This window comes from Seriola dumerili, unplaced genomic scaffold, assembly GCF_002260705.1.
Source record: "Seriola dumerili isolate Sdu_G_001 unplaced genomic scaffold, Sdu_1.0 BDQW01000043.1, whole genome shotgun sequence".
Taxonomy (NCBI): domain Eukaryota; kingdom Metazoa; phylum Chordata; class Actinopteri; order Carangiformes; family Carangidae; genus Seriola; species Seriola dumerili.
In genome coordinates, this window is record NW_019174298.1 from 1,706,840 (window position 1) to 1,727,664 (window position 20,825).

Genomic DNA, 20,825 nt, shown 5'->3' on the forward strand with positions numbered 1-20,825 from the left:
TTCAGAGAAGCTGTAAGCTACACTCGGATGAGTACACCAAGATGTCTTACCTGTAGCAGCTGCCATATAAACCCCCACCCAAAGCATGGATTTGCATGTAATAATGTGTCTAAAGAATTAAAAGAAATTTAACGGTCCAAATTGGTTTTGAAATGTGGAGTTTTACCATTTCTGAAGGAGGGAGTTGCAGTACTCAGACAGACATTCCCAAATGATGGCGGCAGAGACAGAGTTTATTACTCAACAAACTCAAAATGACATTTTGATGGTGAAATGACAAACATTTTAGGTTGTGATCTTTGCTCTAGGGCCCTGAGACGGCTGATGAAATCTTAAGTTAATAATGCAGGAGCTCCTCTGAGGTATCACGCCTGCACTGTGTGGCTCAACGGCTCCACCTGGTGGTGGCAAAAACACTGTGCAACCAGGGGAAGGGTCATGATCAAAGTGCTTTAATCTCAGTGGTTTTAGTCTTCCTGAGTGTCGGTGTCACTATCATAAACATGCAGCAGAGGTGTGTGTGAGGATCATAGTTTTGTTCTTAGCTTTAGTACAAAATTTTTTTTAAAAAAGCCAACAAATTCCTTTCTCCATTGAGTCAAAGACTGTTCTGTGTTATCGGAAGTGGCAGTGCCCCCTGGTGGTATGACACTGGTGGTGTGATGGTGCTGATATTCTTCAGTGCCAGTGTGAAGTGAACGCACACACGCCTGACTCTACAGCTTTCTCTCCGTGTGTCTTGCAGTTGTGACGAGTATGTGACCCAGCTGGATGAGATGCAGAGGCAGCTCGCTGCAGCAGAGGATGAGAAGAAGACCCTCAACTCGCTGCTGCGGATGGCTATCCAGCAGAAACTGGCCCTGACACAGCGCCTGGAGGACCTGGAGTTTGACCACGAGCAGACCCGCCGGGGAGGCAACGCCGGCCGGGCTAAGGCCCGCAGCAAGGCGGCCAGTGGCACCGCCAACAACCCCCACGTAAGTCAGAGTCTCACCTGCTCTGGCTCCGGCCGACCGGAGCACAACAATGCTGTGCCCAATGGCATCATGGGAGGCCCTGTGGTCTTTTGCAGCGAGAAGTACAAGATCTACTGCGACTGAGGCGGCTGAGAAGTTTGCAAGGGACTGCTGTGTACAGAGGGGAGGGGGGCCTACGGGCCAAACCCTCCCTGCCTTAGTGTTAAAGAGCCCCACTCGCTCGCTTAGCTCCCCGGCCAGCCTGCGCTCCTCTAGGGACTGCTGTGTGACTAACCGGCTGCTTGTGTGTGCTAGTGTAAACGCTTAGGGGAATGCAGATGTATGTACAGTGTGCACTAGACGTTTGGACTGTAGTAGACATATATGGCATGTGGATTATAAGGCCCCGGTTATATTGGGGGTTTTGTGGATATTATGGAGTGTCTATTCTTTCCGCTGTCATGGTGCTGTACGTATGATGTAAAAGGTGGCAGCTTCTGTGCTTGTTTGTTCTGGCCCCCTGAGTGTATTGCCTGGTAACAGTAACACATTGTGGGGGTGGGGACTTGTAAAGAGGATGTCAATCTGACAGTCTTGTAACTAAATATGACATCCTCTGCTCTTCGGCTCGTCTGTCGGCATTGGTGCTCCTTTGAAAAAAAAAGCCCCCCTTCTCTCCCTTGCCTCTTCGTCCTGGTCCCCCCAGGACTGACCTGTGTCCAGCAGCCCACTGTCTAATCAGGTCACTCTATAATGTTTACAAGAAGAAAAAGGAACTAAAATATGCAATCTCCCCTTGCTTTCTTGCTAGGGGAGCACAGTGTGATTCTACACAGAAATTCAAAAACTCGGAAGTGGGTTTTATGATGGAATTGTTCGGGCAGAAAAGGAGCACCTGTGACCACAGGTGTTTATTTCAGGATCATTTTAAAGCTGTGATGCTAGCACACCAATACAATAGGGTCAGTAGAATCGCATGGCTTTGCAGCTAAAAATGCTTATGAGCTTTTTAACTGTTTTTCTGTTGTCGGGTGTGTGGTACAAGACAAACTCATGTACTACAGGGCTCTACATTGTAAAAAAAAAAAAAAAGAGGAGTTATTTGGTGTCTGGTGAGATACAGGAGGGCTATCTATTCCATGTGACCCATTTTGTTGCGATGGATTCTTTCAGAGCCATATTATAAAAGAGAAAGAAAGTTGGACAAATCGATCTCCATACCCAAATTAAGTGCACTTCAGCATAGGTGCCTCAGGTTCCTACTTCTGTTAAAAATGGATATAATGATTACTGTGAACAGAGATACAATATAGTTTTGATCGAAGAAGATTTTTTAAATGTGGAGTAAATCCTAGAAGAGCACAAATCAAAAAGGCACCAACATCCAGACAATAAATCTACAAACAAAACCAACCGACCGCTTGGCAAAAGTGCCTGTCGACTCAAACACTTGATATATTTATCTATCTGTTGATGTAAAGCCCTGTCCTTGTGTCTCATCTTGAGCTAACACTGTTCTTTTTCCTTCTCTCCCCTAATCCTCTGCCTCCGTTCTCTATTTGTGGGAGATCGCTCAGATAATTTCTGTGTGGTAATGTGGCTGAAAACCCTTTCCTCATGTCTCTAATCTGTGTCTTGTCGCTCGGTCGCCATAACGACCTTCTCTCTTGTAGATTGTCAGCAGCTTGCTCCCCCAGCATCACCATTCACTCTTTAACTAGAATGAGGAATTGTGGGGAAAATTGCCCTCTGAATAATTTTTGTCAGGTAATGTCCTCACGTATGTTGTGTTCCTGATTTTTTCTTTTTTTTTTCTTTTGCCTGTGTGTACATCAGCGTTGAAGTGAAAGGGCCCTCATGTGTGTATTATGTTTTGAACCTTTGCAGATGGAGGGTTGCTTATTTCTTTTTCTTTTTTTTTGGTTTGTTTTTTTGTTGTATGGTGTGTGAGGACAAAAGCAACGTACTGTTTTAGTATCCACAATAGCTTTAACCCCTCGCCAAGCTAGCATTACGCAAATAGGAAAAAATATCAGTGGGGCTTGTGTTTAATAAATCCATGTATTGCTTGTGGATCATAGACACGTTAGCTTTATGATGCTAAAAGCAGGGTTGATGTGAGGAAATCCTGCAAGATTTCTCAAATTATGACTTTTCTACTACTACTAAGCTATATATTATACTCTATATTCTTAATATGATCATGTTCAGGTTATAATCTTGCAGGATCCTACTACAGTATTCCTTCCTCTCAGATGTGAAGAGGGGAGTTCATTTATTCCTCTGAAGACGGAACAACGTCAGCAGTCAACCCTGCTTGAATGTGCATCCATAAGGCACAGCACACAGCATGGAGACAAGGCTATCGTACACGTTAGGGAAAAAGAAAAAAAAAAGAAGCAAACCTCCTTAGAGGTCAATCACTCTTACGTTTGAGATTCACTTAACTTACAAGTGCGATATATTCTGTTTCTATGCGCTGACAGAGAAAAGGTTTGAGGAGTAGCGGAAGGAGAACTACTCTTGTTGTAAACCAGCTCCTGAGAGAGGAGATAAGAAAGCTAGACATGCTGGTGAGGAAAGCCAGATGTCTGGCTGAGAGCTGACTCTTATACTGTGGAGAAATGAGTCCAGGAGTTTCCTGAGGGGAGAAACTCCTGTTAATTTTTGGAGGAAGAATTAAAAAAAACAAAAACAGAAAACTAGTTGCTCAATCAACCAGAGGACATTGATTCAAATTAGTTGAGCCCCTAACCCTTCCCCTTGTACAGGCTCAGTGGAATCACTGCGCAGTAGATAGACCCCAGGATGTGATTTTAACTAGAATCCCCTCTCCTTAGATAGATGAATTCCCACTTTGCTCCGTCTAATTTGAAATCAATGTCTGGCTTAGCTGGTGTCATAACAGCATGCCACCGAAAAAGCTCCTCCTACCTCTGCTTGCAGGCTCCTCCCACTCCACCTTTAAGTTTTACGACACATGATGCATCTAGTTTCTGATTTCTTGTAAGCCTGCATGTCAAAAACCCATAACCCATTTTTCATTAACTTGCATGGCATATGAGAAAGACCCCTCTCCTTCGACCAGGGTGGTGGGATGTGGCTTCAACTCTGTCCTTTGAATGAAAGGTCATGGTACTCGTGAGTCATTGGCTTCCTAACTGCACGTGCAGGATAACTTGTGGTGAATGTGCTTTCACATCAGCTCCTTAGAAATATGATGTTGATATGACAGAAAAGCTCCTGACATAACATCAGCTGCCTCAGGGCTCCTAACATCGGCTTCTGTTGCTTTGACTAACTACAGCCGCCGTTTACCCCGTCTGTGTGGACTCAGCTGCTGACCATGTTAACAGTCGCTCTAAAATTGACCAATAATGCTAACGCTGATCATTTGTTTGTCTCTCCATTTTGCAGTAAATTACAGTAGCTCTGCGCGGATGATGACGTACCGACACAAGGTCCTTTCTCGCAGCTGATTGAGTTCGCCGAAAAGAGTTAGCACTATAGGCTATTTGGACTTGAAGACAAAAAATAGCCGCCACAGCAAAAAAAAAAAGAAAAAAAAGAAAAACCTGCAAAATGAAAACACAGATTTTTAAGTCAAATCAGCTGTCCTTCCTTTTTCCTTTTGAACACTAAAAAGTGATGCATATTACACTTGGTCTCATTTGTGCGTGCTGCTGCTGGAAGCCAATTTCTCACAAGTTCAGTGGAACTGATTGATATTCTGAACCAGTGTTTGTGATTGGCTAATATAACCCTCCAATGAGAAGCCAGGGGAGATGGGTTTTTTTTTTCTCTATGTCAATCAACAAGCTTTTTGTTGTTGTTGTTTTAGTTTATTGTTTTCTTAATCTGTGCACTTTCATTATATAGGATTATAACAGACTATTATTAACCTATAGGAAAGCGTGGTAGTACTATGGTTTGTGAGTTATTCAGTATAGGTTGTAAGACTATAGGATTATACGTCCTCCTGAATCACCTGATTTTAAGAGACTATTTACTCCAGTAAGGGCTTCACAAACCACAGACCTACTATTACGACTTCATCCTCAAGATTTTATCCATCAAATAATCATTCTTAAATTGTTTTGTTACATCATATGTTATGCTGTTGGTTTTCTTTTATGTTTGTTCTACTGCCATGTTCTATACAAAAAATCCAGGGTGATCAAATTCTGGGGTTTTTTCATGTATTTATTATTCCTAGGAATAGTTCAAAATAACACAATGAAACTTGACAACGCTCTGACTCAAATAGGTAAGTTGTGTTTTGGGAAAAATTTGAGTGATGTGATATGCTTTTCCTAGCTTCTTACCGAGGGCGTTCCACTGAAGCGGGATCACTGACTTTCAGAATTCTCTGCAAGTGCGACGATTAAATTCCAAATTGGAATTGTTTCATTCTCTCTTCGTTTATCGTGCCAAATCTTGGTACACCATTTAGATTGAAAAGAATCAAGACTCGGAAAGAAGACAAGCCGTCACTGAGAAAGGTGTAATTCGGGCCATGGCGCTCCCAATGCGAGCGCCGGGGTTTTGTTTTTTGGTTTGTTTAGTTCTTCGTTTCTGACCAGTAGTGCCTTTCATTGTTTCAAGGGAGAATCTTAGACTAGTGTTTTATGTTTTCTTTTTTTTTTTTATAGGTGAGGACTTTGGGTTCAAAATGTCTGTGAGCAGCAATAAGTGCAAAGGGAATGTCCACCCTTTCTGCATGAGTGAGATAGTTTTGAAATTAGCTCAATGAAACTGAAATTGTATTGAATTCTGCGGGTCAGTGATCCACTCAATAAATTCAGGGGTATTAAGAAAAGGTTGTTTTTTTTTATCAAACTTTGGGAACCAAAAGAAATCCCTTTGGCCTCCTGTTATTGAACAAAATGCTCCAAGCATCTGTAAAGTGTTGGGGTAGATCAGTGTACTATTGGAAACATCTACGTATCTCTAGCTTTGTTTGGTGAAGGTAATGTGATATCAATAGTATTGTTGAAAAAATGTGCAGAGAGCGCATTTTATCTTTCTTTTTGTCCAATTTGAGGTTTGTTTGTTGGGTTTTTTTTTTTTATTATTATTCTTGAATTTTTTTTTTACATCATCTTTGAGCATTATGTTTTCAGGAAACAGAAAACAAAATGAGCATCAACAAGCTTGAATAGTGCCATGATAAGCCAATGCTTGTTTGTTGAGGCGTTAAAGTTACCAATACGGACAAGAAGCTAAAAAATAAAGTGCAATTCAGATACAGTTTTACATTTAAAAAAGAAAAAGTTTTCTGTTTGCTGGAAGCGATAGCATTGTGATAATAAAATTAGCTGTGCAAACTTTATATTGTCATATTGTGTTTCAGTATTGATCCATAATGAGAGTTTGATATCTTTATATGAAATAACGACTTCACCTGTATGTTGGTATTTATTTGAATTGTCATGCAGTACTGTATTCTTATCAATAATGTGCATTATGATTAGTGGCATATTGATTACAGCTAAATGTCATATGCATGTTTCTCAGTCATGGGACCTTTACACAGAATTGAAAACAAACATGTAAACTTGTCAGGGTGTTAAAAAAAAAAAAAAAACTGCGAAAAAAAAAAGAAAAGACAAGAGTTAAGTCTGATGTATTACTGCTGAACTAATCCTACAAAAGTGTTTTGTTTGTTTTCCAGTAGAGAGGTGGTATGTCTGTGTAAAGGTAGTCATACTGGCTAAAATCAATAAATGTGACTTAAGTTCCGAGGTGTTCCAGTGTCGTCATTTACAACTCCTCCACAGCAGTGGCAGCACACGAAGGGTTAACCAGGGAAGTATATGGTCTGCAGCCCTGGTGTCTCCTCAGAGTGTTCCCAGCTGGAAGCCAGGGGCAGGGGAACTTCCCAGCTGTCTGAGCAGCTCCAGGACATGATCACATTTCACACAATGCACAAAAACACCCCCCCACCCCCCACCCCACCCCCACCCCTTCAACCCTTCTTTCTCTCCCTGTCTTTTCTCTGCTGTCTCGCTTAAACCTCGCTCCTCCCTCCGTCTCTCCCTCCCTCCCCCTCCTCGGCCTTTCTCCATTTCCCATTCCTTTTCCTTTCCTCCCCACTCCCTGCCTTCTGGAGATACGCCCACGCACTCAGAGCCAGTTTCTGTTGACCTTTGGTACACCCAGCACTTCCTGTCCAGGCTCTGGAGGCCGGCGCTCTGTCCAATTAATACTGCAGTGATTTTCTTTGTGGTGATTTAAAATGCAGGAGAAATGCTGCTTTGAAAAAACAACCCAAACTTAAATTCATATTCATAATACTCACAACCTAAACATGATTATGATAATGATGACACATGACACAGAGTGCACAAACATCTTTTATTTATAAGGATGATTTTTCAGAGATTTCCTGTTCCTGAGAGATGTGGCTCTAATGAAACATTGTGAATATCATCTTGAGCTTTGACAGCAAAATGATACAAGTTTAGACCTTCCCAAAGGTGGTTCAGCAAAGATATTCTTAAAGGGTTCCTCGAGCAATTTAGATGTACACTTCCATAAAGTTGGGGGAGACTTACAGGAGATCTTATTTAAAAAAGAATGGTCAAAATTGAAGCAGCGGAGGCCAAGATATCCTGATTTAATTCTTTGTATGAGCTATCCTACACTTCCCATAATGCAACTGAGGAATTAAAGGAGTACTCCTCCTGATGAATAAACTGAACTTCATGTGTAACATCAGTTCAGTGCCCCTTTAAGTGAATGAAACAATTACTGGTTTTAAACTGTGCTCACAAACACACAAAAAGAGCATTTCAGTTATAGTAATGAGAAAACTTAAACATACCTCAGATCAGTTGCATTATCAATCATGTCACCCGCACACTGCTGTGATTTAGTGCAGTTAAACTGGTTGCTACCAGTTAACATGTGCCAGGCTGATTGAATTTGAATGTCAGAGTATTAATGAAAGCCAGAGGGAAGAGGTCAATTCACTGACAACCGATGACACTGACACTGTAGCAACAGAGGAGCCTTTGTTGGTGCCAGTCTCCTCATATATCCTCCCCACTCAGGGCTCGACTGGCAGAGGAAATATGGGTCAGTGGGATTCATTCCATGGCATCAGTCCTGCTCTATTAATATGCAGGTGCCGTGATTATTGTGTGGAAGGAGGGAGGGAAATATAGCAGAGCAGCTGTTTCACATCTCAGCTGATGCACTATTAAAATTCACCACTTGGGGTCCCTCTGCTACAGCTGTTGACGTCTTCATGAGCGGCTTGAGTCCGCACAAGTTACCTTAAGGTCTAGCATTGGCCTTAAAGAGAGAGGCGGAATGTGTTTGCATGTACAAAGAGTCTTTCTTTATGTGTGAGAGCCGGCGCTGTCATGTGATAAACCCATGTGGAGCCTGGAGGAGCCACGATCAGCTGGTCTGGATGAGCAGCAGCAATCATCAACACCACACATGCCTCACATGGATCTGCCTCAAACACCAGCAGGACACACACGTTTCTGAACAGCTCCACTGGAGCAGAAATAATACCTCTGAAGATGTTAACAAATTTATGGCCTGTGGAGTGTGAGCTCAGCCTCATGATGTATTAAAGCATTCCTTAGTCCTGACACTGGACGCTGGGTGTGAGTGTCCTCCCTCCCTATTGTGACTCATTGATCTGTCGGTATTATCCTCACAAAACTGTTGGTGTGTTCTAGATATGGCAGGTTACCACGGCAACAGCAGACAAAGTGTTGATTCAATCAGTATGCTTTAATTTACACCTGAAAAAAGAGTGAGCAGATAAAGCCTGGCGCCCCGGTCTGGAGTGTGATTAGTCATATGATTGGGGCATTTACACCATGAAGGTTTCAGATAAGTGTAAAAAGCTCTAGGTAGCTCATCTCACACTTATCTGTGTCGACGTTCACACCAATCCATCAGCTTGGCTGCTCATCTGCCAACTCAGTTAGTCCTAACTGTCTTTTTTTCATACTCTGTCTCTCACCTTTCCCCCTCTTCCTTTAACTCCCTTTCTCTCTCTTCCTCCTCCCTCCCTCTCTGGGGATGCTGTTGTTTCACTCTGCTCTGCTCTTGGTGGAGGAGCCCCAGGGAAGCAAGGGAGAGGATGTATCCCAGAGGGCTGTTTAGTGTTCTGCTTTCTGTGGACCAGCATGCCCCAGATGGGCTGACAAGAAGCTCCATGCACTCGGAGGCACTAACAGGGGCGCTGGGGCCCTGGTCTATTTAAAACACGAGTTCAGTCATCCACAAAACACTTGGCCTTTCAGACTCTGCACTGACATGTTCAGAATTATTCTCTAAAGCAAAGAGGAAAATGGTTAAAGTAAAAGGAGGGGGGTGTTCTCTGTTCTTTTATTTGCTTGGATCTGCAAAATAGGAGTCATGTTTTACAAATTAAGTGATTAGAGTGCAGTCAGACAGCTGGTACAGAAGAGCTCATATACATACACTGTATATATACAGCTTATTAGAGCGGACTGCGGGTCAGCGTAGTGGCCTTCTGCCTGGCAAGCAGCCAGACGGGGAGGCATTATCATTAGAGACCCTGCTGTTGTGTGTGTTGATCTGAGGCCGATGAAAAGCGTGCAGCAACAGCACCAGCCACAAAAGGGGTTAATGACGCGTAGCTGAGTCGACACGGGTTTCAAAAAGATGGAGGGCTGAACAGACAGACAGACACAGAGAGGGGCAAGGAAGGTTAGCGACCACACAGTTGTGCTCCTGGAGATTTGGGTGGAAATAGTCACATCACTGAGGATAAACATTATTGACATATGGCCCAGCAGTGGTGGAAGACATACTCACTCCCTTCACTTAAGTAAAAGTGAAAACTTGAGGCAACAATGTGAAAATACTGCAAAAGAAAATAAAAGTTCACGTCCAGAAGGATTATCAGCAAAATGTATTTAAAGTCTCAAAAGTAAAATGACTCATTCTGCAGAGAAATGGCATTACATTATAAAAGTGTAACTGATGCATCAATCGTAAAGTTGCATTTTTTTCTATTAGATTGGTCGAGTTGAAGCTTGTTTTAACTAATTTATATACAGCTAGATTTAGTCCAGGGCCCTCCAAAGGGTCACAGGATACATCTGAGATGATTAATGCGTTAGGAAAGAAGAAATAACTAAATTCACCTTCACAAATCAAAACATTAAACCATCTAAGACATTTAGAAATGCAACCAAATACATACATCTGAAAGGTGACAAGGAGTGCTGACTAGATACTGCTGTTTTGTAATGAGTCATAAACCGAGAGCAGCTGGTGTAACCTTAAACAATGCATTGCATTTTTATAAGATTGTCACATAGTTTGTATGTATGTAAATGTCCAACTGAAAAGTAAATACTGACTATAGCTGTCGAATAAAGAAGTGTAGTCAAAAGAACAATGTCTACTTCACAAATGTACTGGAGTAGAAGTATGGAGCAGCATAGAAGAAAAATACTTGAAGTACAGTACTTGAGTAAATGTACTTAGTTACTCTCCACCACCAGTAAAGAGTAGTATTACCTAATAGCCAACTATCAGACCACCAACTTTGGATAAACATACACAAGCAACAGAAATAACATTTTATGACTATAACGATTTGCAAATTCAACATTTGTTTTCTCCTGCTTCCTTTTGATCCACAGAGACAGCTGACAGCCTCCATTCAGCTCCCTGCAAACTCAAGATAATCAATGAAAATAAATCAGGAGAAAGCGTGCGCACTGACATGGAAATGTATTGCCAGTTAGTATTTGTCTTCCAGGCTCTTTTTTTTCCACACTAATAGGCAGCTGTGGAGTTCTCTAAGCAGAGCCATCTCTTGAAATATCCTTCATCCTTTTCATGACTTCACGTGATAAGCCATGTCATGCCTCTGTGCCAGTGGGCATAGCATGGCTGTGGATGTAATATTAAAGATGCAAAACTACAGCTTGAGTAGACACGGAATAACAAAAAAACTAGAGTAAGATACACAGGCTATAGCAACTGCTTTAAAGTCGAGTGGTGAGTTAAAGGATAAAATTATTCTTTTTTATTTTTCCAGTGCTAATCTTTCATTCTAGCGTTTACACTCAATGAATGGAACTGTCGAGCTCGCGCATCGCACCGGCGAGAACGCGCATCTTCTTTTCCTTTTTTTTTCTTTTTTTCCTTTCCAGCGGAGAGAGTTCTGTTTTTGGAGAGGGAGGAGAGAGGACTGCTCGGAGGACCACACTGCTCTTTACTCTGCACACACACACACACACATACACACACACACACAAAAAAAATGACCCGGGTAAAAAAAATCGCTCGCGTCCGTTAGGAAACCATGAAGTGTCCTTTAGTGTGTGTGTATTTTCCGGCGAACAGGAAAGGGGGGCTGTGAAGTGGAGGCGCTCCTCCGAGTGTGTAGTCCGCCGTACGCAGGAGCCACTGTTGTTGCCACTTTCTCCGAGAGAAAAGGACGGGATCAGCAGAGAAAGACCGGGGAAGAACTTTGTGCAAGATGCAGGGGGTGTCGGCTACTGGTAAGTGAATCGTCCTGATGATTAACAGCGGATCTCAACTCCCTGTTTCTCTCTTTTTTAAGGAAAAAAAAACTCTCTGCGGTTTTCTTCTTAAGTTGTTTCCAAACGGCTTGTGTTGCGCACAGGATTTGAATTCCGAAATGCTTTTGCCAGCTGTCAGCGGGGCAGCTGCAGGCCTGCATCAACTCCAAAACAACGCAAAGAGTTGTCTCGCTTCGTCAGGGCTGCTTCACTAACACTCCGAGGGCAGCGTTAATGCTCTATTGGGAAGCTCGAGCTGACATGGCAAGAATAGGAGCAGAGCCGTGCCAAACCCTGAGTAAAGGAGCTGTGACCTCACCATTGCCCCAGTCTGACGCAGGCCCCCTCACACACACACACACAGACACACACACACACACACACACACATTCATAGCCTGTATATATTATATGTATATTCTATGACTGGAAATCAAGCTTTGGGGATGTTAGTTCAGATGATAATCATTAGGATGATGAGGGAGTCATTCATCCTCCTCCCTACTGTAGTGTGTGTATGTATGTGTGTGTGTGTGTGTGTGTGTGTGTGACCGTAACAGCCACAGTGTCCCTGTGTGGAATGTGATCTCAGTGGAGGAGAGAGTCTGTGTGATGCAGAGCTCATGAGATTAGAGTTGAGTTGAAAGTATCTGCCTGTCTGTCTGGGAGGACAGTTGGTTGGTGTTTGAGGTAAACTCTTTGTCTGTGTGTGTGTGTGTCAGTGTGTGGTTTCCTCTCTGCATTACACAGGACCCACAGAGATATTTTTGATGATGAGATTGAAACTATACTTCTCAATTTGTATTCCACCACTGTCACACAGGAAGGCTACTCTCTTTCTCTTTCTCTTTTCGTTCTCGATGGACTGTTCATTATCTGCCGTGTCCAGATCATTGTTCATGTGTCATGTGTTGTGTTTTAGCAAGTGGCGCTGAGATGACAGATCTGGGGCATTTTGCTTAATATTCCTATCAACTAACCACAAGCGAGTTACTGTGAGAACCAATCTCCATTACAAAATCCAGTTAATCTCAAGACCTTTTCACAGAGGCCACAGAATAAAAGTGCTAGCATGCAGACAAAGAGGAGGGGGGGAGGGGAGGGGGGGTATAAGGGAGAGAGAGGTTGATAGAGATGAAGTGCTGATGGGACGATATCAGGCTGCAGCAGAGGTGAGCTATGCAGAGAGAAAAAGAGTGTGTTTGTTGTGAGACTCTGGGGAGGAATCGATCTGCTGTCCTCCTGGCTGACTTTCTTTTTCCGGCAGTCCAGCGGTGTATCGTTTCTCTCCCACACACACATTCATTCCCAAGGCCTTGCTCTCTCTCTCTCTCTCTCTTTTTTTTTTATACAATTCCCTCTTTCTCTCCCGCACTGTCCCAGATCAATCTCTGCCCCCTCATATCTCTGTATGCATTAACCCCCCTCCCCAACACACACTCACACACACACTCACACACATAAACAATTCTAGTGCTCACTGCAACTGCCATCAGATTGAATATATGTAGGTTCCCTCAACTCTATATCCACATGGGAATCCAACCATCCCATGCACTCAACCAGTGCTTATTTTTATGTTTACGACGGGAGGGTCAAAAGGGTTGTAGGCTGCTCGCATCAAATCATTGGAGAATCTATTAAAATAAACCACATCACAAATAAACTGCGGTCGGATAGATAGCATGCCGCTCAGTTTGAATTCCACCTCAAGCCTCGGACTGGTTTCCAACTCCATAAACTTTTCTTCGCTCGCAGTCTTTACACTCTCTCATGCTCTACGTCTCGCTCAGATGTGGGTGAATGTGTCTCCTCCGCAGATGCAGGACAATGGTGGTCCGCGTTTTGGCAGCGAAACTCACCAGCGTGGACGTCCTGGCTGGCTGTTTAGGTTATTTATTATTAACAAAAGCTATTGGGCCTGTCCGTGTTTAACCAAGCCAGTGTAAACATCTCCCCTTCGTGTTAGATAAACATAGAGCACAGGAGTTAGAGAGGAGGATGGTGAGAATATTATCTGCCCAGCTCCCTTTGCTCCCACTTTTTTTTTTTTTTTTAATCTCTTTTGGTCTCTCTTTCACAAACCTGGTTAATCTGCTGTACGTGAAGGCACCATTGGTCCATTAGTCCGTCACTTATGAAGTCATGAGAACAGAGGTGCCAAAATGATCAATGTATCACAGACCCGCAGCACTCTTAGTAGTGTTACAGTAGAGAGTGATAGCAGGTGATCAGCAGTGTGTCTGTGAGGGGTCAGCTCGATCGTGCAGGTGGCCCAGTGTCCTGGAGAAAGTCGTATCCAAATCACCAGAAATCGTTCCCATCCTCTCACGTTGAACTGTTGAACTACAAGGAAGCAGTCCCCCCTTTCCAGATAAGATGTTAATGTGTTGAGTGATGGGAGATACATGTTTCCCTCTTGCTGTTTTGGGTTGTATGTAGCCTCCCGCTTATTGTCCTACAGTAGCTTAGCTCAGCAGTGGTGCTGTGCCTCACCTGTAAACGTACGGAATTATTGTACGCTGAATTGAAGAGGAAGTGTGAACGGTACAGGTGTTGTGATATTTACAGAATGACATATTGATATTGTCTTAATAATACACACGTGATAATATTGAGATGGCAGATGTTAGGCCTTGTGGATCTTTTGTTTATCAGTTCATCCGGTTATCTTTTCCCTAGAAGTGTAACTGTTGTACACGTTTGTACAGTTATGCTCACAGACTCTCTCTCCACCTCCCTGCACTCGTTTTTGAGTCTAATCCATTTGCCACAAAAGAGACAGAACACACAATAAACAAAGTTAAATATGAATCTGACTGACAGCATTATATTTAATCTATAAACCCAGAATCAAACCCTGTGCTCACCCATGTTATCTGGAGTATAGATCATTTTTTGTTACTTATTGACGGACATACACACTGATACAGATATGTCAGTGATAAGATCATTTCAGATGATAATATCAGCTCCACTGATGAATCGGTGAGGCTCTACTCTTTATCGCTGAAAGATCAGTGTCAGTGCTTGGGCTAATGCCAGTTGGCTAGTGTCTCTTAGCATAGTCATAGCACTGAAGCTAACAATCTACTGTTGTACACATGGATTGTTTTGATGTTGACATCCTCAAGGTGACCAACAGGCCTGTCATCCAACTAGTCGGTGTGTTCCCGTAAGCACCAATGTCTAACATCCCCTAAATACTCTACTCCTCCATGTCTCTGTCTCATTCTGTTTATGTGTGTGTTTATGTGTGTGTGTGTGTGTGAGGAAGAGAGAGAGAGAGAGAGAGAGAGAGAGAAACAGCATGACTCAGTTTCAGGGCCATTCAGAAGCTTCAGGCTCTTCCCCGTCCTGCCTGAGTGTCACATTGATTTTCCTAATGGTGGTCATGTGTGGGTCCTGCTGTTGCAAAGACTTCAGCTAAGACAGCGTTGCAGTTTTTGTGTGTGTGTGTGTGTGTGTGTGTGTGTGTGTGTGTGTGTGTGTCAGAAAAAGGGTCAATCACATCAGAGGGCCCTTTTACACACACACACACACACACACACACACACACAGGTTTTTTTTCCTGCACTGCATGATGTGAGTCCCATCTTCAAGTGTTGACCCCAGCTTCCTGTGGACTTTAAATATCTTTACACTTGATTGAAAATGTTAAAACTTAACTGGGTGTTAATCGAAACTAGTTTGTTTTTGATGTTGTTGCTACGTCTGTATCCAAAGTGATTACACTGTGGTTACTTTAAATTGACACTCTTGTTTAACAGGTTCTTGACTCATTTGCAGGCATGCTCCTTTGAGAGGTGTGTTTTGAATTATGCTGTATTTGAATTGCAATTACATCAATATGCAATCATAGAGAAACTTTTATTGACTACTACTGTTAGTAATTGAAAAAGGATATTGTCACAACTTGTCACCACACCTAACTGTTCTCCTGTAAGACCGTAGTTGTAGGGAGCTATGGACGGTGCCCATCCCTTTTGACCTGTGATGCCTAAATATGCAGTAATATGTTCTTGTGATGTCTCGTTGTTAGATAAGTATACACTTGACATGACTAATGAGTAGTTCAAACAAAGAGTGGTTGTTTTTTCTTCTCCGATTGTTTCATTTGAAGGATTTTAAAGATTGAAAGGATGAAAGTAAATTTGAAAAGTCAAAAAATATTAATACAGTTTTTAATGAGGCTTGTTTGTTTCGTTATCCATTTAATCATCTTATGTCCCTGAAGATGTATTTTGGGTCCTGACAACCTGACAAGTTGGGGGACCATAATAAGAAAAATGCCATTTGTTGTCCCTCAAATTCCCAAGCGTCGACATAATTTTTGATATTCGTGATCACAGTTTGTAGAGGAATAACCTGCATTGCAATCATAGCCACAGTTGGACACTGGACAGCCTTGTAATATTAGTTCCCTGTCATGCCTCAAACAAGTTGGTGTTCTAATAAATCCTTTTTCTACTGCAAGGTACCAGCTCGACCGGACTCCACTCTACTTGCCTTTTTTTTTTCCATCAGGCAAAAGTTGTGGACAGTAGCTGGTACCTTTTTTTTGGTATCACCTCCATTTCCGGTTCCAGTTGAGCTCCAAGGTGATACCAAAAGGTGACGAGAAAACACTGCAGACTACTGATTGGTCAGAGAGAATCGTCACTACTGCGTCAGCGTTGTGAACCGTTTATTATTATTAACAGCCAAGCGACTGTAGCTTGTTACATTTCTGTTAGTTGTTGTACTTTATTTTTATTGTTGCTACGTGCAAAAACACGCTGTGGTAAAATGAGGTGCAGACGCTTCTCTGTTTCATACCCCTTCAATATTCTCTATTGTTGTGTTGAAGATGACGTTGCGATAGCTTCGCACCGCTTGAAGTGGGTGCTATCTGCAGTGGGAAAAATAAGCACCGGTACCACAAGCGAGTAAAGTTGAGTCGGTACCATGTGGTGGAAAAAGGCTATAAATTGCCTGACTCGTCCTAAATCGGACGTTTTCACAGCAGAGCTGAAGTTTTCAATAAGGCAGTGGTGTCAGGTTTTATACTTCAAAAGTTGAAATGAGTCTTAATCAGATACAAATGACCTTGTTGCCACATCAGAAGATCACACTCACGCTTGGTTTTAACAGATTAGTAAGTGTGAGCTGGAGTGTGACAGCAGAGTTAACAGTCGTGTTGAGTCAAATGCTGTTTGGTATTAGGATGTTTCTGTTCAGAGCAGCGCTCCTTCCTGCACAATATGTTTATACTGGAGGTCTCTTGGCTTATCGTAGAGTCTGGCTGACACACACACACACACACACTCTCTTGCACATACACACACAGAAGGCGGAAGTGACCTAGATTTCCTAAATGGTACCAACTGTTGAGGCCTTCTAGAAACGGACAGAATTACTCGTTGTCACCCAATAAAGGACAGACGTGAAATATTGAGCATTACCCCAGAGACTAAATGAATCTCATCCTGGTCGTCTAGATAGATCCAGTTGTATGTGAGCCAGATGCTCGACTGTGCTGCTTTTAAGCTTCTGAGAGTGGGAGTGCTCATTGAGGGTCATTGACTGACTCTCCGTGGCCTGCCTAAAAATGGAAAAAATAATCTGAAGTCAGCGCTGAGATCTGACAAACAGAACAGAGAAAGGACCCAGTTCAGTAGCATTTAACACCCTAAAAGTCTTTGTTTGTGACTCAGTCACAGGATGAGAAGGTCAATTTCTCCAGTCTGTCTGTATCTGTGTCTCTTCTCCCGTCTGCTGTCTGTCTGGACTGGACCTACACTGATGAGGGGGATTTTCCTGGGAAAGTCATATGGAAAGAAAAAAACAGAGCCTTAATAGTAAAAGCATGTTCCATTCTATTTCTCTCCCTTTGTGTGTGTGTGTGTGTGTGTGTGTGTGTGTGTGTGTGTGTGTGTGTGTGTGTGTGTGTGTGTGTGTGTGTGTGTGTGTGTGCATTTTATGAGTTGAACTCCTTTCTAGCACACTGAAGGCATTGTGTTTTTCCTCTCTGATCATCAGAGGAGCAGGCTCTCTAGAAGCAGGGCTTCCTGTACACACTGGGGTGAGGCAGGGGGATCTGGAGAGGAGGAAGAGGAGGAGGACAGAGAGAGAGAGAGAGAGAGAGAGAGATAGAAAGAAAGAAGGAGATGGAGCCAGGTGGAGGTCACCTCTAGGTTAGATGGTGAGCATCTGCGTTCTGGCTCACAGCTTTTAATGGCAGCACAGAATCCTGAGTGTGAAGCTTGACCCTTGAAAAAGTAGTTTTACAGTTGTGTCCACAGCCCGACTGATACATCTGAATGGTCGATAGGTAACAAGAATCATTTAAGATCATTTATAAACAGTGTTGGCGAGTTTCAATTTCTTTAATAACCAAATATAAAGGAGAAGTCTTGTGATATTCTATATTCTTCTTATTGCCAACAAATCTCATGAAAAAACACAAACACTGTCCTTCAGCTGTAAATACTCCACTAAATCTATACCTGAAAGTATGGTAGTCCCACAGAGAAATACACTGTTTTCACTTGTTCAGGTAACATTTGCTAAAACCTACAGTGTGCAGCTGAAAATTTATATTCATGACCTCTTCGTAAACATTGACCTCTTCAGTAGGACTGGGTTTAGGCTGAGTTCTTCCAACAAGCCAGAAAGTCAGAAAGTGCTGAGGGATGAAGTAAAGCACTGTTGCCTTTGGTCTTTTCATGTGATTTCTTGACAATATCACCAGTCTTATCCTCATGCTTGTTTATGTAATGCATTTATTAATATACTGATGATTATTTGATCCATAAAAATTGTGAAATATTGATATAAGCCTTAAAAATCCATATAGTATACAGTACAGTATTTCTCTGTGGTATAAAAATCCTCTTGAAACTCACACTCAGCTTAATATTTTTTGTCAAGGTTACATTATTTTATGTGGGACTCTGGTTATGAGCAGGAATTGTTTGGCAAAAATTCCCTATGGTTGTGCTTTCAAGGACGCTCGGCTGCTGAGAAGTGCAGCGTTAAAAAAAAGCCAAACATGGACATTGTTTAACGGACGGTGTGAGTTCGGTATGCTCTTGCATTACACAGAAGCTGTTGGTTAAAACAGTCCCTGCTTGCAGCCGCGTGTAAGTCTGACAATGAAATGATGATCGATCATCCATCTCACATTTCCGGAAGTCGATCCTTATACCACAGTGGCTGCCTGGAGGACAGGAAATCAATCCCATATCTGATATGAAATGTAAACTGTACATGATTTGCAAAATCATGATTGGTCCTCGAGGACTTTGTGTCCTTTCAGCTAAGTTTAGTGCCCCCCCCCCCCCCCCCCCCCCACCCCCCCCCCCCCCCCTTCTAATCACCACACACACTCCACCATTCACATTCACTCACCTGATACAGCCATAAACCATGTTGTAAATGTCTTCCTAGTCTGGCTGATTGCAGCCAACAAAGGCAGCCTGTGTTGAATTCTCCATGCTCTCTCCCCTGGGTGCCCTCCCACCCTCCACCCCCTTCTGCTCTGCCCTTCTGTTGTCATTAACCATTGTCTCTCTCCCTTTCCTCTTCCTTCCTTTAAGCCTGTATATTATTGTTACGGAATAAATCATGCAGACCGCTAGGTTTTGCTACTAAGATCCAACACTTATATGACCTTCTTAACATTTAAAACATAATGGTGGGCTACACACACACACACACACACACACACACACACACACACACACACACACACACACACAGAGGGCCTGTCAGTCAGCAGGAAACTCTAAACCTTTCCTTGCTCTATTCTCTTTCACACTACCAGTCTTAGCCTGACACAGATAAGATCCTCTTTAAATGGCACGACTGTTTGAACAGGGCTCTCATTTAGTGCGCTATAAGGCACTGCCACATCGTGAAAGTTGTATTGTTTGCAGCCTCCCTGTTTTGGATGCGGGCATTCACTATTCAACAGGCCCAACTGCCATGAGTGTGTGTGGTGTTACAGCTATATGAGAAAGAAGCTGCTGTCAGTGGAAAAGCTTTGTGCTATGATTTGTTATGAATGTAGATTTATCTTCCCTTACAAAACTTATGTGCTTCGAGAATCATCGTCTTACTCTGAATTTCAGCTCTCGTGTTACATTCGTCAAATGCTGACTCGGTAACATGAAATAAATAAGCAGGAGAAACTGCTTTTACAACCTGGCCTTTTTTCTCTTTTATAATCAATTTATAATATCAGATGGTGATCTCATTGCCCACCAGTTTTCCAAAAAAAAAAATCTCTCCTATTATAGTTAGTTCTTGCTCAGTGCTATGCTTAGTGTGCAGCAGTTATTGTACCACTAGATGGCACTGTTACGTTATTCCTGTAACGTTCTTCACCCAGCAGGTGAAACGAGAGACAGGAGATTATGACCCTCTCTTTGATATGGTTTTTAACTAGTAAAGAAAGACTTCTTACAATAGGAGAGTAGTTTAAAGCAGATCCTAGTCTGTGTGTTATGACTCCCACAAGGGGCCGCACAATAGATCTGAGGGGTCATGAGATGAGTACAAGAGAAGGAAGCAGAAAAAACACATACATGTATCTGCAACACACAATGATTAATTTTGACTTTACTGTAGACTTTACTCTTTTCCTGTGAGTTACTGAATCTCTTCAGGTCTATAAAGAATTATTGAATTATTGGAAAAAAAAAACAACTGAAAAGCTCTTTGGTTGAAGTGATCAAAATTGGTGGAGATATGCAACCAGAGGAGACGTCACAGGTAGACTGCTTTGTTTCAGGGAGTCACGAGCCAAAAAAAACTGGGAACCATTGGTCCTTCTGTCACAACCGTGTTCTTGTGTAATGTGTGTGTCATCACCGCTCTCTGCTCACTGGCTCTCTCTCTCTCCGGGCTCCAGACAGACCCGGAGCTCAGCAGCCAAGTCGCTCTCATTCTGGGTGACATCAAGGTGCTTCACACTGAAGGTCACCCTGCAACAGCAGGCTGACTCTCCACCGTCTCCTCTCCTTTTTCCTATTATAGTCTGCGCTACCTATCAGCCATTTATCATGCTATACTCCATGACTCTGTAATGACTTTGTGAAACAAGATAGCAGCGTTTTATGGGAGTGAGATCTGGACTCTGACTTTATCACTTTACTGGCAGCAATTTACAATGACTTGCATTTTCACCAGAAGTTGAGAACACCCCCCCCACCCCCCACCCCCCCTCCTTGTGTTAAGATGTGTCACCTAGATCCTCCCTTTGTTTTAAACTGTCACCCAGAGAGTTGAACCCGGGAGCTTCTATGCCCACTGCACTGCGGCGCCCACTCCCAGCATGCCTTGCACCAGCCACA

The 20,825-nt window shown here is 42.8% G+C and overlaps 2 protein-coding genes across 5 annotated transcripts in view; both read left to right on the forward strand.

Moving 5' to 3' along the window:
- The window catches only part of LOC111217269 (protein bicaudal D homolog 2-like), a 44,260-nt gene extending 37,562 nt beyond the window's left edge, over positions 1 to 6,698 (forward strand). Inside the window, exons 10-12 of one of the 4 annotated variants that reach the window (XM_022739049.1) lie at positions 746 to 977; positions 2,630 to 2,723; positions 4,374 to 6,698. In XM_022739049.1, the coding sequence (XP_022594770.1) occupies positions 746 to 977; positions 2,630 to 2,677 (280 nt within the window). In that variant the 3' untranslated portion in view covers positions 2,678 to 2,723; positions 4,374 to 6,698. Of the gene's footprint in view, positions 1 to 745 lie in introns of all 4 variants that reach the window. The other 3 variants (XM_022739048.1, XM_022739050.1, XM_022739047.1) reach the window with 3 other exon arrangements.
- A 4,732-nt stretch (positions 6,699 to 11,430) lies between these two features.
- The window catches only part of LOC111217371 (FYVE, RhoGEF and PH domain-containing protein 3-like), a 55,599-nt gene continuing 46,204 nt past the window's right edge, over positions 11,431 to 20,825 (forward strand). Inside the window, exon 1 of the mRNA XM_022739204.1 lies at positions 11,431 to 11,467. Within this exon, the coding sequence (XP_022594925.1) occupies positions 11,446 to 11,467 (22 nt within the window). The 5' untranslated portion in view covers positions 11,431 to 11,445. The remainder of the gene's footprint in view (positions 11,468 to 20,825) is intronic.